The sequence below is a fragment of the Salmo salar genome, chromosome ssa25 (assembly GCF_905237065.1).
Source record: "Salmo salar chromosome ssa25, Ssal_v3.1, whole genome shotgun sequence".
Lineage (NCBI taxonomy): Eukaryota > Metazoa > Chordata > Actinopteri > Salmoniformes > Salmonidae > Salmo > Salmo salar.
In genome coordinates this window covers 34,909,848-34,924,326 of record NC_059466.1, presented here as the reverse complement: position 1 = coordinate 34,924,326, position 14,479 = coordinate 34,909,848, and the positions used below count along the sequence as shown (strand labels likewise).

Sequence of the window (14,479 nt, the reverse complement as noted above, 5' to 3'; positions counted from 1 at the left end):
CATTAATGCTGTAAAACACATTCATGGTATTATACAGTGCATTCTACAGTGTTTTACTGTTGAAATTACAGAAAAGTCTTATAGTGCGATTCCAAACTTTTTTGGCCATGACTTCATTTTGATATCTGAAAACTCTTTCCATGTGAAAAAAATATGTAATTAACAGCCAATGTTTGCTTTTTTATTTGGGGCTATGGAAGTCAATTGAAAAATATTCTAACAGTATTTCTGATTGTCTTCTCAACTCACCATCACATACGTTTAATGTGGGGCTATGACAGTCAATTGCAAATTAGTCAGACAATGTATTTCACCACTAATGAGATGACCGTGCTTGATGCATGTCGCTTCGGAGCTTCTCAAAGTCAGGGGGCATGGTCGACAGTGCAGGTTCCTCCTCTCTACTGTCACATCCAACCTAGATCGATACTTGGCTTTAATACAGATGAGAGCGCTGGTTGTGCTTTCAAGACAACTGGGAACTCTGAAAAATACGAGGTCAAATCATGACATCAGTGAACTTCAGGTCGATAAGTCGGAGCTCAAGAAAGAGGCCTGAGTTCCCGATTAGGAATTCCAAGATGGATGACGTTCAACACCATTTCTCTCAGTCGGAGCTAATTTTTCTTCTCCAGAGTTCCCAGTTGTCTTGAATGCATTGAAGTTGGGAAGTAGGAGATTTCTGAGTTCCCAGTTCCCAGTTGTTCATGCCTAGAGGGAGACGGCAGTGTATTTCCTTTGAGTCAGGAACCAAAACTCATCCGTAGTGACCCGTGAATGCAGTCAGTCACATGACAGCTCTATCAGCTGTAAGATTTCACTTACCAGCATGTCAACTGAGCCAGGATCACAGTCAAACGAATTGGGAAGTAGGTCCCAAAGTGCTCCTCCAAGTGTGGGACACTTACTGATGTTGTTTTCTGTTAGAAACATGCACAGCTGAGGGAAGGGGCAGGATTCGCTTTTGAAAGACTCTCCAATAAGAATTATTTCCTCTGAATCCACTGATTTGGTCTCTAAACTGCAGAATGTTTTTGTACTTCCCCTGCATGCTTGCGTTCAGTTCGTTCAGTTTCCCAAATCTGTCATTTACATAGGCAAGGATACACATTTTCTTTATATTACAGAGAAAGTACATTCATTGTGAATGATAACAGTTCCTCTCTCAATGTGAAAAATCTTTCCAACACTCCCCCTCAAAAACCAGCAAGCCTTGGTGTGAAATAAAACATTGTCATGCTCTGGTCCCATATCTCCACATAGTTTTGCGAACAGGTGCGCACAGTGGATGACGTTTAATGTAGTTTGCAATATAAGTTACCTGCTGCAGTATATTTCCCAGAGTTCTTTGCTCAGCTCTTTTGCCGCCAGTTGCTCTCTGTGTATCATACAATGCGTCCATATGGCAGAGCCAGACACATTCATAACTAGAGTGTAGAACCGTCCCTCCATAGATGGAACCCCATCTGTGCAAAAGCCCACCATTTGATCCCATGAAATCTGTCTATCTTCAATATAGTCACGCACCACACTGAACATCCCCTGTGCCGTTGAAGTCTCCGGACTCATCTGACAGAACAATATGTCCTAGTGAATAGCATCCCCCAACAAGTATAGCAACAAAAGTCAATGCATGGGCATCTTGGCCCTCACAGCTAAAGTCCATTTAGAGAGCATAAGGTGGGGAGTTTTAAGTCATTCAGTTCCTGTTGATTGCTAGCAGTAGCATAAATTCTTATTTGAACAGTGTCATGTGACAAAGTTATTGATGTGAGTTTCTGTGCTTCTGCCTCCCAACACATTGTTTTCACCATATCAATTACAGCCGGTAATATCAAAGTCTCTGCATTAGTGTGTGGTTTCATAGGCTAGTGGGCCTAGCCATTCACTGTGGGAATGATTCAAGTGCGGCTTTTCCCATAATCTAAAGGTGCTGTCTGGTTGAATTTTTCTTTTAGATCTGAATATTTTTCATTTAGATTTTGAAGGTTAACCGCATTACATGATTTTGAGACACAAAGACGAAATTATAATGTAGCCTCAATTTTTTAATTGTTCTTCAAGATTTTGGAAATTCTACTGCTACCGAATTTTCATATCAGGCGTCCCTAGTTTGGGAATGCTGTTCTACAGTGTACTTGAACGTAATAGAGCTTACCGTTGCCCCTAGTGTCGGGTTTTGAACGTCATCTCCCGACATCCTCAGGATATGGATATATGTCCATTTTCAATGTGAATCTTGAGCAACCTGTCATTCATGGCATTGAAATAAAGTGGCACATAATTTGTTTATGATCTTGCACCATACATTTTTTGCTAAATGAAATGAACTCTTAAGAGAAATATTGTACAATTTACGTGTTTCTGCTCTATTTCTTCCCAATCTCTGAATTGCATCAGTGGCAACAGTGCTGACTATGAAGCCAATATGTTTTGCAACCCAACTGGTAACAGGTATCAGACCTCACATTTCATCCCTGTGCGTGTCCTGGGGTCCAGAGTTGTGGGCTAGTGCCATTAACCGCCTGCATGTATCTGTGTATGTAATAAGTAGGCTGCTCCGCCACTGCGCAACGATTGCAGCTATTGCAGCGATGGAGATGACGCAAACTGACCCAGCTCCCCCAAAAAGTGTTTTAAGACGAACATGGCGGCAACTTTACCCAGGTCCAAGATGACTGTGGCCATCGGGAGAAAATATCCAAGGCATTCTGCCCAGAAACGGACTGGAAAGATGATCTGGCGTACAATCAAAAGGCTTTTGATTTCTCATAACTGAATCCGGGAAACAACAGTATTACCGGCACCAGCATCAAGAGGCTCGCAACAGCTGGTCTCTCTCTGCGCGCGAGCACAACCCCGGAGAGCAGAAGAGAGGGAGCGGGGCGCGAGGCATGCGGTTACAGAGAACGCGGTTTCCCCCCGGAGAGCCATGGAGAACGGGGATGCGGCAGCGCAAGGCTTAATCTGTGCGGGCGCGCTAATTGGATCGGAATAGCACACCGACGGGGTCGGGCGGGAGAGAGGAGCGCAAAGGACCGACGGCGGCACGGCAGCCCACCGCTACCGAGGAGAAATAACCGGAGTCCATCTCCCCAAGTCAATGAGTATAGTGGCAGAGGAGCCCCCGCGGTGGAGTCGGCCAGAGCTGCGCTTTTCCTAAAATATGACCAGGGGTGCTTGGATGTGTCGGCAGCAAGATGACGGCTTAAAAATCTGGTTTGCACCCCGAGAGAACGAGAAGCCATTTACCGAGTCGGAGCGGGCCCAGAGATGGCGACTGTCGCTGGCCTCTCTTCTCTTCATCACGGTCCTGCTCTCTGATCACTTGTGGTTCTGCGCCGAGGCCAAACTGACGCGAACCCGAGACAAGTGGCAGGATAAGCAGCTCGCCTTTACAGACATGGCCGAGTACCTAAACTCGACTCACCACCACCACATCCCCTCTTCTGACTCCCGTTCCCCCCACAGCCGCCTAATCAGAGAGCTAGATGTTATTTTTATAGGGAATTCTACTAAACCTCTATGGCGACTGGACATATGTCACCCGGACAGCCTGTCTAAAGACTGCTTCACTTTCACAGACGCAGAGCCCGTGTGCCTTGGCCTCTCCGGAGGCGGGGAGGAGGGTACGCAGTCGGCGGACGTGAATCTGAGCGATTTGTATCTTTCTTTTTGTAATTCCTACTCTCTTTTGGATTTGTTTAGCGGGTTTACGAGTCCGGACAATATAAACTGCAGCCTGGACGTGGCTGAGGGAGACACGCTGGGATGCAGCAAGTGTGTTCGCGCTTACCAGCGCTTTGACCGGCAAGCTCAGGAGGACTACCAGGAGTTTGAGCTGCTGGTTGAGAAATATGAGACGGATGAATACTCGGTCAGGACATGTATGGAAGAATGCAAGGTAGGATGTGATTGGATTGCAAATATCATCATAGCACTAGCTATTGTCTTTTTTTCCGCCTCAACACACTTATACGGGAGTTGGATGGATTCCAAGTCGTCATGGTAACCGATATCAATCTCGATGTGGGAATGTATATAATTTTCTTCCCCAAAACTTGCCTCTAGCCTTTCAAAGAGTTTGTGAGACGCATCACACTTGTCTTCCCTATACTGTATGCGCGCGTGTAGTGTGTATGTTTGTGCAAGCTCGAGCGAGTGGATGAGCACTTGTGGATTCTTTTTATGCAGGAGTTAATTTGTAACGGTTGTTGTGTGTGGCATAGGCCTAGCCTACAACAGAAAGAGAGAGCGAGAGAGAGGAACCCGAGAGAAAAAAAAAGAAAAAGAGAGATAGTTTGAATCAAATAATTTAAGTAACTGGCCTTCAGGGCTGCAGACACAGCATCACAGGTCTAAACCCCAAAGGACACCAAAAAAATAGGTTGTCACTGTGTGTATCACAAGACTAATTCTTACTTTCATCACTCCTTTTGAAAACCAACCAGAGAGAGAGAGAGAGAGAGAGAGAGAGAGAGAGAGAGAGAGAGAGACGGGGGTACTCTCCATGGTTCTGAAAGCATCAGATGTAGAGCTCTCTCACTCACACTCTCACTCTCTCTTTCTCTGTCGCTCTCTTTCTGTGTGTTTGTGTGTGTGTTAAGGGTAGGGTTGCAAAATTCCATGAATTTTCAATAAATTCTCTGTTTTTCATTTATTCCGGTTGGAGGATTCCCGGATTTCCTCCTTATTCCTGGAATCCTCCAACTGGGATTTTGAGAAAACCTGGGAATTTGTTGAAAGTTCCTGTAATTTTGAAAACCTAGTTAGGAGGATGTATTGGACTATAGGTACGTATCTTCTCCACTGTTTTGAACCATCCAGGCCTCAGTAGAGTGTGGTGTGGAGATAATCTGTTACCGTGTTGAAGGCTATCAGAGAAGAGGAGAGGAGAAGGCCTAGTGCCTAGTGCAGCCTGGGCTCGGAGGTGATAGCATTTCAATAACATTAATAGCGCACCACTGATTTCTGTACCTAATCTACCGGAAGGCGAAAAGCCTTTGTTCCCGGTTTGTTGTTGTTCCAATGACACCTCTCTCTGTAGCACAGAACAGTGCACTGCTGCCTCGGTCGGTCAACACACTTCAACAAACAGGTCTCTCAGAGGGGAGAGTCCAGATTTTGTAAAGTTGTATTGCGTAACTGAAACAACCAAGATTTGCTAATAATGCACCATTGTGGAATAGATGACAGTATCCATCTCTCTCACACACACACACAGATGCACGCGCTCACACGCATTTAATCGTAGGTGTCATTGGCAACATATTGTTGCCCCAAATGTTATGTGTAGTCATAGTTGTGCTCGATCAAGTGTGGCGCAGAAAGCAGCAATGTTACACAGGTTAGGGATCTCTCTCTCTCTCTCTCTCTCTCTCTCTCTCTCTCTCTCTCTGTGGTGGGATCTGGCCCAGCTGTGTGTCTGAATGGTGCTGAAATATAAAGAACCACGCCAGGCCACTCTTTGGTTAAAAACCTCCCAAAATAAGCAGCAACTGTCTTCCTGAATATTAACCGGCCCCACTGCTCTTTTAGTCAATGTTGTGATAAAGTTTAGTGTGGTATTTCTCAGGAAATGGCGCTTTGGAATCACTATCACACGCGTGCTCCTGGTCCATTTCTCTCATTCCAGTATGATCAGCTGAATCAGGGAGTATCTCTCATTCCAGTATGATCAGCTGAATGAGGGAGTATCTCTCATTCCAGTATGATCAGCTGAATCAGGGAGTATCTCTCATTCCAGTATGATCAGCTGAATTAGGGAGTATCTCTCATTCCAGTAAGATCAGCTGAATGAGGGAGTGTCTCTCATTCCAGTGTGATCAGCTGAATGAGGCAAAGCAATACAAGATGATGGACTGTCACTTGAAAACTAGCTGTTCATCTCTTGTAAATTTCTGTAGAGATAAATCAGATTAAGCCCAAACTGTGTGAAGTAGTAGGGAGTTGTAGTTTCCAACAGGCCGATATTCTACATAGCTTAGCACTGAACATTTTATAATTAACTACAATGACCATAATCCATTGCACAATAATGATTTTGTCAGACAGCATAGGTATCAGCTCTATAGAGATGGATTGGAATTAAATAATAAAGTCTTCAAATAAAGCAAATATTTTATTAAAGTAAAGTAATGTGAATAAATGATGGTTAATAAGTGCTAAGCAGTAATGGGCAGTCACTACCATCATGGGACTTTATTCTGTGTTGTTACAGCATTCAACCCACATAATGCATAGTGCATTTATTGTAATATATATATATATATATATATATATATATATATATATATATATATATATATATATATATAATTCTAAAAACGAAAACTGTGATTATTTTGTAATAATCCAACTGAAACCGAACCGACTTCAAAAAGCACTAATTGCTCAGCACAACACACCTGTAAGCTATATGTGTGAGTGGAACTGCTATAATACCTGATTCTGTCCCAAATACATCCTGTGTTGCACTTTGTCTTCCCCCAGGATCTATCTTTGTATCACAGTAACACTTGTATTCATATAGGCAAGAGTAATTTCATCCTTTTCCTGTCATACAATACAGCCTGCGTATGTTATTGAATCACCTTAAGTTTGTAACAGCGTCTATGCCTAGCATTAAGTATGCTTTTCTGGTGATAATGACAATGGTTTAGTTTAGTTTATTAGGATCCCCATTAGCTACTACACATGGATGCAGCATCTACTCTTCCTGGGGTCCACATACAATGTACAAATACATGACAAAGTACAGAACAGTTATAGACAAGGACATTACATAAAACAATTGTAAAAAATAAAATAATACAAAAACAAACATAATGCATTGTTTTATATTGCTATTGGAAAGACACCAAGAGACAACACAAATACTATTTACACACTACTCATATATACAGTACATATTCATATTTATATATACAGTATATATTCATATTCATATATACAGTACATATTCATATTCTTATATACAGCACATATTCATATTTATATATACAGTACATATTCATATTCTTATATACAGTACATATTCATATTCATATATACAATACATATTCATATTCTTATATACAGTACATATTCATATTCTTATATACAGTACATATTCCTATTCTTATATACAGTACATATTCATACTTATATATACAGTACATATTCATATTCTTATATACAGTACATATTCATATTCTTATATACAGTACATATTCATATTCATATATACAGTACATATTCATATTCATATATACAGTACATATTCATATTCATATATACAGTACATATTCATATTCTTATATACAGTACATATTCATATTTATATATACAGTACATATTCATATTCTTATATACAGTACATATTAATATTCTTATATACAGTACATATTCATGTTCATATATACATTACATATTCATATTCTTATATACAGTACATATTCATATTCATATATACAGTACATATTCATATATACAGTACATATTCATCTTCTTATATACAGTACATATTCATATTCATATATGCAGTACATATTCATATGCATATATACAGTACATATTCATATTCTTATATACAGTACATATTCATATTCTTATATACAGGTCAATTAGTTCTTTAGAAAGAGGAGAGGCACTGTCATACAATATGTGTTGTTTTCTATCTGTTTTTTTAAAGCTAAACTTTTTTTGGTTGAGTAATCTCTGGTGTCAGAGCATTCCACAATCACATGGTTCTACATAACTGATCTAAGCATTACATCTGTTTTTGGTTTGGGTACAGTGAAGAAACCCATAGTGGCGTGTCTGGTGGGAGTGTATGTAAATAGATTATACAAGTTGTTTGGCATTTTCATCACACAAATGTTTCTTAAAAAGACTAGCAGAGAAGTATTGGTGGTGATAATGATAATGGCGATGATAGTGATGATGGTGAGGATGGTTGTTGATGATTGTAATGATAGATGATGATGATGATGATGATGATGATGATGATGATGATGATAATGATGGTGATAATGATGTGATGGTGATAATGATGATGATAATAATGATGGTGATAATGATGGTGATGATGATGATAATAATGATGGTGATAATGATAGTGATGATGATGGTGATGATGATAATGATGAGGATGATAATGATGGTGATGATGATAATGATGATGATGGTGATAATAATGATGGTGATGATGATGGTGATGATGATAATGATGATGATGATAATGATGGTGATCATGATGGTGATGATGATAATGATGATGATAATCATGGTGATCATGATGGTGATGATGATAATGATTAAGATGATGATGATGATGGTGATGATGATGATGATGATGATGATGATGATTGAGTCACCCTCCATATCAGGGGTCTCCAACCCTGTTCCTGGAGAACTCTCATCCTGTTGGTTTTCGCACCAACCCCAGTTGTAACTAACTTAGTTCAGTTTATCAACCAGCTAATTATTAGAATCAGGTGTGGTAGATTAGGTTGTAGTGAAAACCTACAGGACGGTAGATCTCCAGGAGCAGGGTTGGAGTGAAAACCTACAGGACGGTAGATCTCCAGGAACAGGGTTGGAGTGAAAACCTACAGGACGGTAGATCTCCAGGAACAGGGTTGGAGAGCCCTGCTGATATTCTTCTTGACAGGCCAGTAAAACCTCAGTCAGACTCATGTCAGCCTGAACAGGAACAGGATATGAGGTCTGTGTAAATGAGCTCCATGGCCTGTGTGATTGTCTGTCAGCAGTAGAAATGGAGTTGACTTTGATTGGCAGATATGCTGCTCCAGATGTGCTAGGGATGCAGGGATGGAATGAGTGTGAAGAGAGAAAGAGAGAGAGTGTGTGTGTGCATGTGTGTGCGTGTGTGTGTGTGTGTGTTTGGAATGAATGTGTGTGTGTGTATTTAAGGGCTAGGCGTCCCGTCAGCGGGACACCTGTCGACAACATCTGGTGAAATTGGAGGGCGCGCAATTCAAATAAATAATCGTAATATTAAACATTTATGAACATACAAGTATCTTATATCGGTAAAAATCTTACATTCTTGTTAATCTAACTGCATTGTCCGATTTACAACAGCGAAAGCATACCATGCGATTGTTTGAGGACGATGCCCCACATCAACATATTTTTCAACCAGCACAGGCTTCATAAAATCACAAATAGCGATAAAACAATCACTGTCATTTTGAAAATCTTCCTCTGTTTGCAATCCCAAGGGTCCCAGCTACAACGTGCATGGTCATTTTGTTAGATAAAATGCTTCTTTATATCCGAAAAAGTCTGTTTAGTTGGCGCCATCGATTTCAGTAATCCACTCGTTCAACATGCAGACAAAGGAATCCAAAAAGCTACTGCTAAGCTTCATTAAAACAAGTGAAACTACGTTTCTATTTAATCCTCAGGTACCCTAAAATGTAAATAATCTATAATATTTCATACGGAAAGAAGTATGTTCGATAGATAAGTAAAATTAGCAAGTGCGCAGACTGATTTCCAACTGTGACTCCCGGTACCAAAACTCAAAATTCTTCCTCGTTTTGGAAAAAACCTGAAACCTTGAACAAAGACTGTTGACATCTAGTGGAAGCCATAGGAATTGCAATCTGGGAGCTGGAATTGCATATGTGTCACGTCCTGACCAGTATAGAGGATTATTTTTATTATTTGGTCAGGGCGTGGCAGAGGTATGTTTGTTTTGTATGGTGGGTGTGTTATTTATGTGTTCCGGGGTTTTGTGGTGTATGTTTTAGTATGAGTAGGTTCTAGATTAAGTTTTCTATGTGCAGATTTGGTTGCTGGACTCTCAATTGGAGGCAGGTGTTTCTAGTTGCCTCTGATTGGGAGTCCTATAAGTAGGTGTGTGTTTTGTTTGTCACTTGTGGGTAGTTGTATGTTAGCACTGCTTTTGTTTAGCCTGCTACACTGTTCCTGTCGTGAGTTTTGTTTATTGTTTTTTTCCTCGTGTTCTCATTTAAAATAAATGATGATGAGCACGCAATCCGCTGCATATTGGTCCACTTTGTCCGACAGCGATTTCAACATATCTTCTGACGAAGAGGAATGTGACAATAGGACCCATAGCTTTCCATTGAAAGAGCATGGGATCTCAAAAAAAAAGAATTCCGGTTGGTTTATCTTTGGAATTTTGGCTACCCTATCAATTGTGTTGTAGTCTCATACATTATTTTAACATTTATACAAACTTCAACGTGTTTTCTATCGAATGATACCAGTTATATGCATATCCTGGCTTCTGGGCCTGAGTAACAGGCAGTTTACTTTGGGCACGTCAGTCTCAGGCGGAAATTCTGAAAAAAGGACCCTCGCCCTAATTAATGAAGCTGCCAGTTGAGGACTTGTGAGGCATCTTTCTCAAACTAGACACTCTAATGTACTTGTCCTCTTGCTCAGTTGTGCACCGGGGCCTCCCACTCCTCTTTCTATTCTGGTTAGACCCAGTTTGCGCTGTTCTGTGAAGGGAGTAGTACACAGCGTTGTATGAGATCTTCAGTTACTTGGCAATTTGTCACATGGAATAACCTTAATTTCTCAGAAAAATAATAGACTGACAAGTTTCAGAAGAAAGGTCTAGCCATTTTGAGCCTGTATTCAAACCCACAAATGCTGATGCTCCAGATACTCAACTAGTCTAAAGAAGGCCAGTTTTATTGCTTCTTTAATCAGTACAACAGTTTTCAGCTGTGCTAACATGATTGTAAAATGGTTTTCTAATGATCAATTAGCCTTTTAAAATGATAAACTTGGATTAGCTAACACAACGTGCCATTGGAACACAGGAGTGATGGTTGCTGATAATGGGCCTCTGTACGCCTATGTAGATATTCCATAAAAAAACAGCCGTTTCCAGCTACAATAGTCATTTACAACATTAACAATGTCTCCACTGTTATTCTAATCAATTTGATGTTATTTTAATGGACAAAAAACAAGCTTTTCTTTCAAAAACAAGGACATTTCTAAGTGACCCCAAACTTTTGAACGGTAGTGTACATAACATTATCCTCCCCTTTCCGTCACCTAATCAGTGTTGAATATGCTAGCTGCCGCCATACTCCCTGATAATGCAATAAGGGCCTGTGCAGCCTCTTACCCTCTTAGCCACATCTGAATTGCTAATGAATTCCTGTGTTAGTGTGACCTTTAGACAAGCACAGCACTCTAGGCCTGAATCACATACTGTCACTGCCTAGACAACTCTTAAGCTGGGTCATCTCTTTCTCTTTCCAAGACCCCTGCCCTGAGCAGTCTCTGGTATGGGTAAGAATAGAGGAGGGAAAACGACAGTGGAACGTAAACAGCTGAGGTTAGGGGTAGCTAATGTATCGGTCAATGTCCCTCCTATAGCATATTGAATATAGTTTATAGTGAGCGAGTGAGAATGTGTGTGAGAGAGAGAGATAAAGAGCAGGAAGAGAGATAGCAGGAAGAAAGAGAAAGAGAGAGAGCAGGAATAGAGAGATCAGGAAGAGAGAGCGAAAGAGAGAGAGCAGGAATAGAGAGATCAGGAAGAGAGAGAGGGCAGGAAGAGAGAGAGAGCAGGAAGAGAGAGAAAGCAGGAAGAGAGAGAGAACAGGATGAGAGTAGGAAGAGAGAGAGAGAGAACAGGAAGAGAGAGAGAGCAGGAAGAGAGAGATCAGGAATAGAGAGATTTAACAGGCCTACAGGACCTGCATCAGGAGAGCCAATGAGAGAGTGCTGTTACTCTGACCACTAATCCTCTCCCTCACACACACACTGGCAGCTAGCAGGTATCAGGTGTCAAAGGGCTTCTTCTGTGTTCTGCTGGGCGCTCTATATGCACAACAAACACACACACTACAGCGTGTTAGTGTGTCTGTGTTTTACCACTTCACATTAAGCCATGCTTTCTCCCTCCCTCTCTCTCTCTCTCTCCATCCCGTCCATGTGTGGTCTTTACGACCTTCGGACTCTGTGTGAACCTGGCTCACCACATATGTCAATGTGTCTGTGTGTGTGCTTTCATAATGTGCATTACAAATAGCACACACACACACACACACACACACACACACACACACACACACACACACACACACACACACACACACACACACACACACACACACACACACACACACACACACACACACACACACACACACACACACACACACAGACAGAGCCCAGTGTTTCCTGCAGGTCCAGACCTGTATGTCTCTTCCGGTGTAATTTAATTTGCACTCCCATAATTCTCCTCTTCTCAGATGACCCTGTCTCAAGGGTTCTGTCTGTCTCAACATGCTGATATCTTCCTCTCCTCATCCCCCTGTCCTCATCTGTCGCTTTCTTAGGAAACCTGCTGGTGTTGAGTGCTCTCTTCCTGTCCGGGAGTGATAGATACTGATCTGGGTTAAGGTCATTTTACAGGCCTGTCCTCACAGGGCTTATTTCATCCCGTTTCATCCCCCCATCTCTCCATCCCTCCATCCCTGCAGCCCGCCATCTCATCCCCCCATCTCTCCATCCCTCCATCCCTGCAGCCCGCCATCTCATCCCCCCATCTCTCCATCCCTCCATCCCTGCTGCCCGCCATCTCATTCCCTCTATCTCTCCATCCCTCCATCCCTGCTGCCCGCCATCCCATCCCCCCATCTCTCCATCCCTCCATCCCTGCTGCCCGCCATCTCATCCCCCGATCTCTCCATCCCTCCATCCCTGCTGCCCGCCATCTCATTCCCCCATCTCTCCATCCCTCCATCCCTGCTGCCCGCCATCTCATCCCCCCATCTCTCCATCGCTCCATCCCTGCTGCCCGCTATCTCATCCCCCATCTCTCCATCCCTCCATCCCTGCTGCCCGCCATCTCATCCCCCCATCTCTCCATCGCTCCATCCCTGCTGCCCGCCATCTCATCCCCCATCTCTCCATCCCTCCATCCCTGCTGCCCGCCATCTCATCCCTCTATCTCTCCATCACTCCATCCCTGCTGCCCGCCATCTCATCCCCCCATCTCTCCATCCCTCCATCTCTGCTGCCCGCCATCTCATCCCCCCATCTCTCCATCCCTCCATACCTGCTGCCCGCCATCTCATCCCTCTATCTCTCCATCGCTCCATACCTGCTGCCCGCCATCTCATCCCCCCATCTCTCCATCCCTCCATCCCTGCTGCCCGCCATCTCATTCCCTCTATCTCTCCATCCCTCCATCCCTGCTGCCCGCCATCTCATCCCCCCATCTCTCCATCCCTCCATCCCTGCTGCCCGCCATCTCATCCCCTCCATCTCTCCATCCCTCCATCCCTGCTGCCCGCCATCTCATTCCCTCTATCTCTCCATCCCTCTATCCCTGCTGCCCGCCATCTCATTCCCTCATCTCTCCATCCCTCTATCCCTGCTGCCCGCCATCTCATTCCCTCTATCTCTCCATCCCTCCATCCCTGCTGCCCGCCATCTCATTCCCTCTATCTCTCCATCCCTCCATCCCTGCTGCCCGCCATCTCATTCCCCCATCTCTCCATCCCTCCATCCCTGCTGCCCGCCATCTCATTCCCCCATCTCTCCATCCCTCTATCCCTGCTGCCCGCCATCTCATTCCCCCATCTCTCCATCCCTCCATCCCTGCTGCCCGCCATCTCATTCCCTCTATCTCTCCATCCCTCCATCCCTGCTGCCCGCCATCTCATTCCCCCATCTCTCCATCCCTCTATCCCTGCTGCCCGCCATCTCATTCCCCCATCTCTCCATCCCTCTATCCCTGCTGCCCGCCATCTCATTCCCCCATCTCTCCATCCCTCCATCCCTGCTGCCCGCCATCTCATTCCCTCTATCTCTCCATTTCTCCAGCTGTCTCTCTCATTTGTTTCTCTCATTCCCTTTTATTCTCTTGAACTCGTTCTCTATTCTCTAAATCACTTGTGTCATTCCCTTACTTCCACCCTCCTCTCCGCTGTATTTGCTGAATTCCTCTTATCATTCCTACTGTCAACTTGATGAGGTTTTACAGTAAAGTGACAACTATTTGAAGTCATTTACTTGAATTTCAGCTCTTGGGAAAGAACAGGCACTAAAGCAAGGTTTATCCACAAGGAGGGTCGTTTGTACTGTATGTTATTGGTCAGTTGTCAAGTGAATCTGACTTTTTTCATCTGGTAAACATGCCACTTCCTGCATTTCAGATTATAATGCATTCATGTACGTTAATGTATAGGGGACTTCTGAATGTCACACAGTTCACTCACTGTTGAACAATATCAGTACACACACAACATGCTCACTATAATTCTCTCTCTCTCTCTCTCTCTCTCTCTCTCTCTCTCTCTCTCTCTCTATCTCCCTGCCTCTCCCTCTCCATCACTGTCTCTTCCCTCCCTCCCTTTCTCTGATGATGGCAGTGGGTCAAATTCAATTACAGTTGTGTGTGTTTTCTCCCAGAAGCAGCAGCTAGCTACTGGCCCAGGCACACAGGCACACAAAGAAAATGTGTCTC

The 14,479-nt window shown here is 43.3% G+C and overlaps 1 protein-coding gene across 1 annotated transcript in view; it reads left to right on the top strand.

Annotated features, from left to right (window-relative positions):
- The first annotated feature begins 2,648 nt into the window (after positions 1-2,648).
- Positions 2,649-14,479, top strand: part of LOC106586656 (transmembrane protein FAM155A) — a 281,768-nt gene continuing 269,937 nt past the window's right edge. Inside the window, exon 1 of the mRNA XM_014174170.2 lies at positions 2,649-3,904. Coding sequence (XP_014029645.2) covers positions 3,167-3,904 — 738 coding nt within the window. The 5' untranslated portion in view covers positions 2,649-3,166. The remainder of the gene's footprint in view (positions 3,905-14,479) is intronic.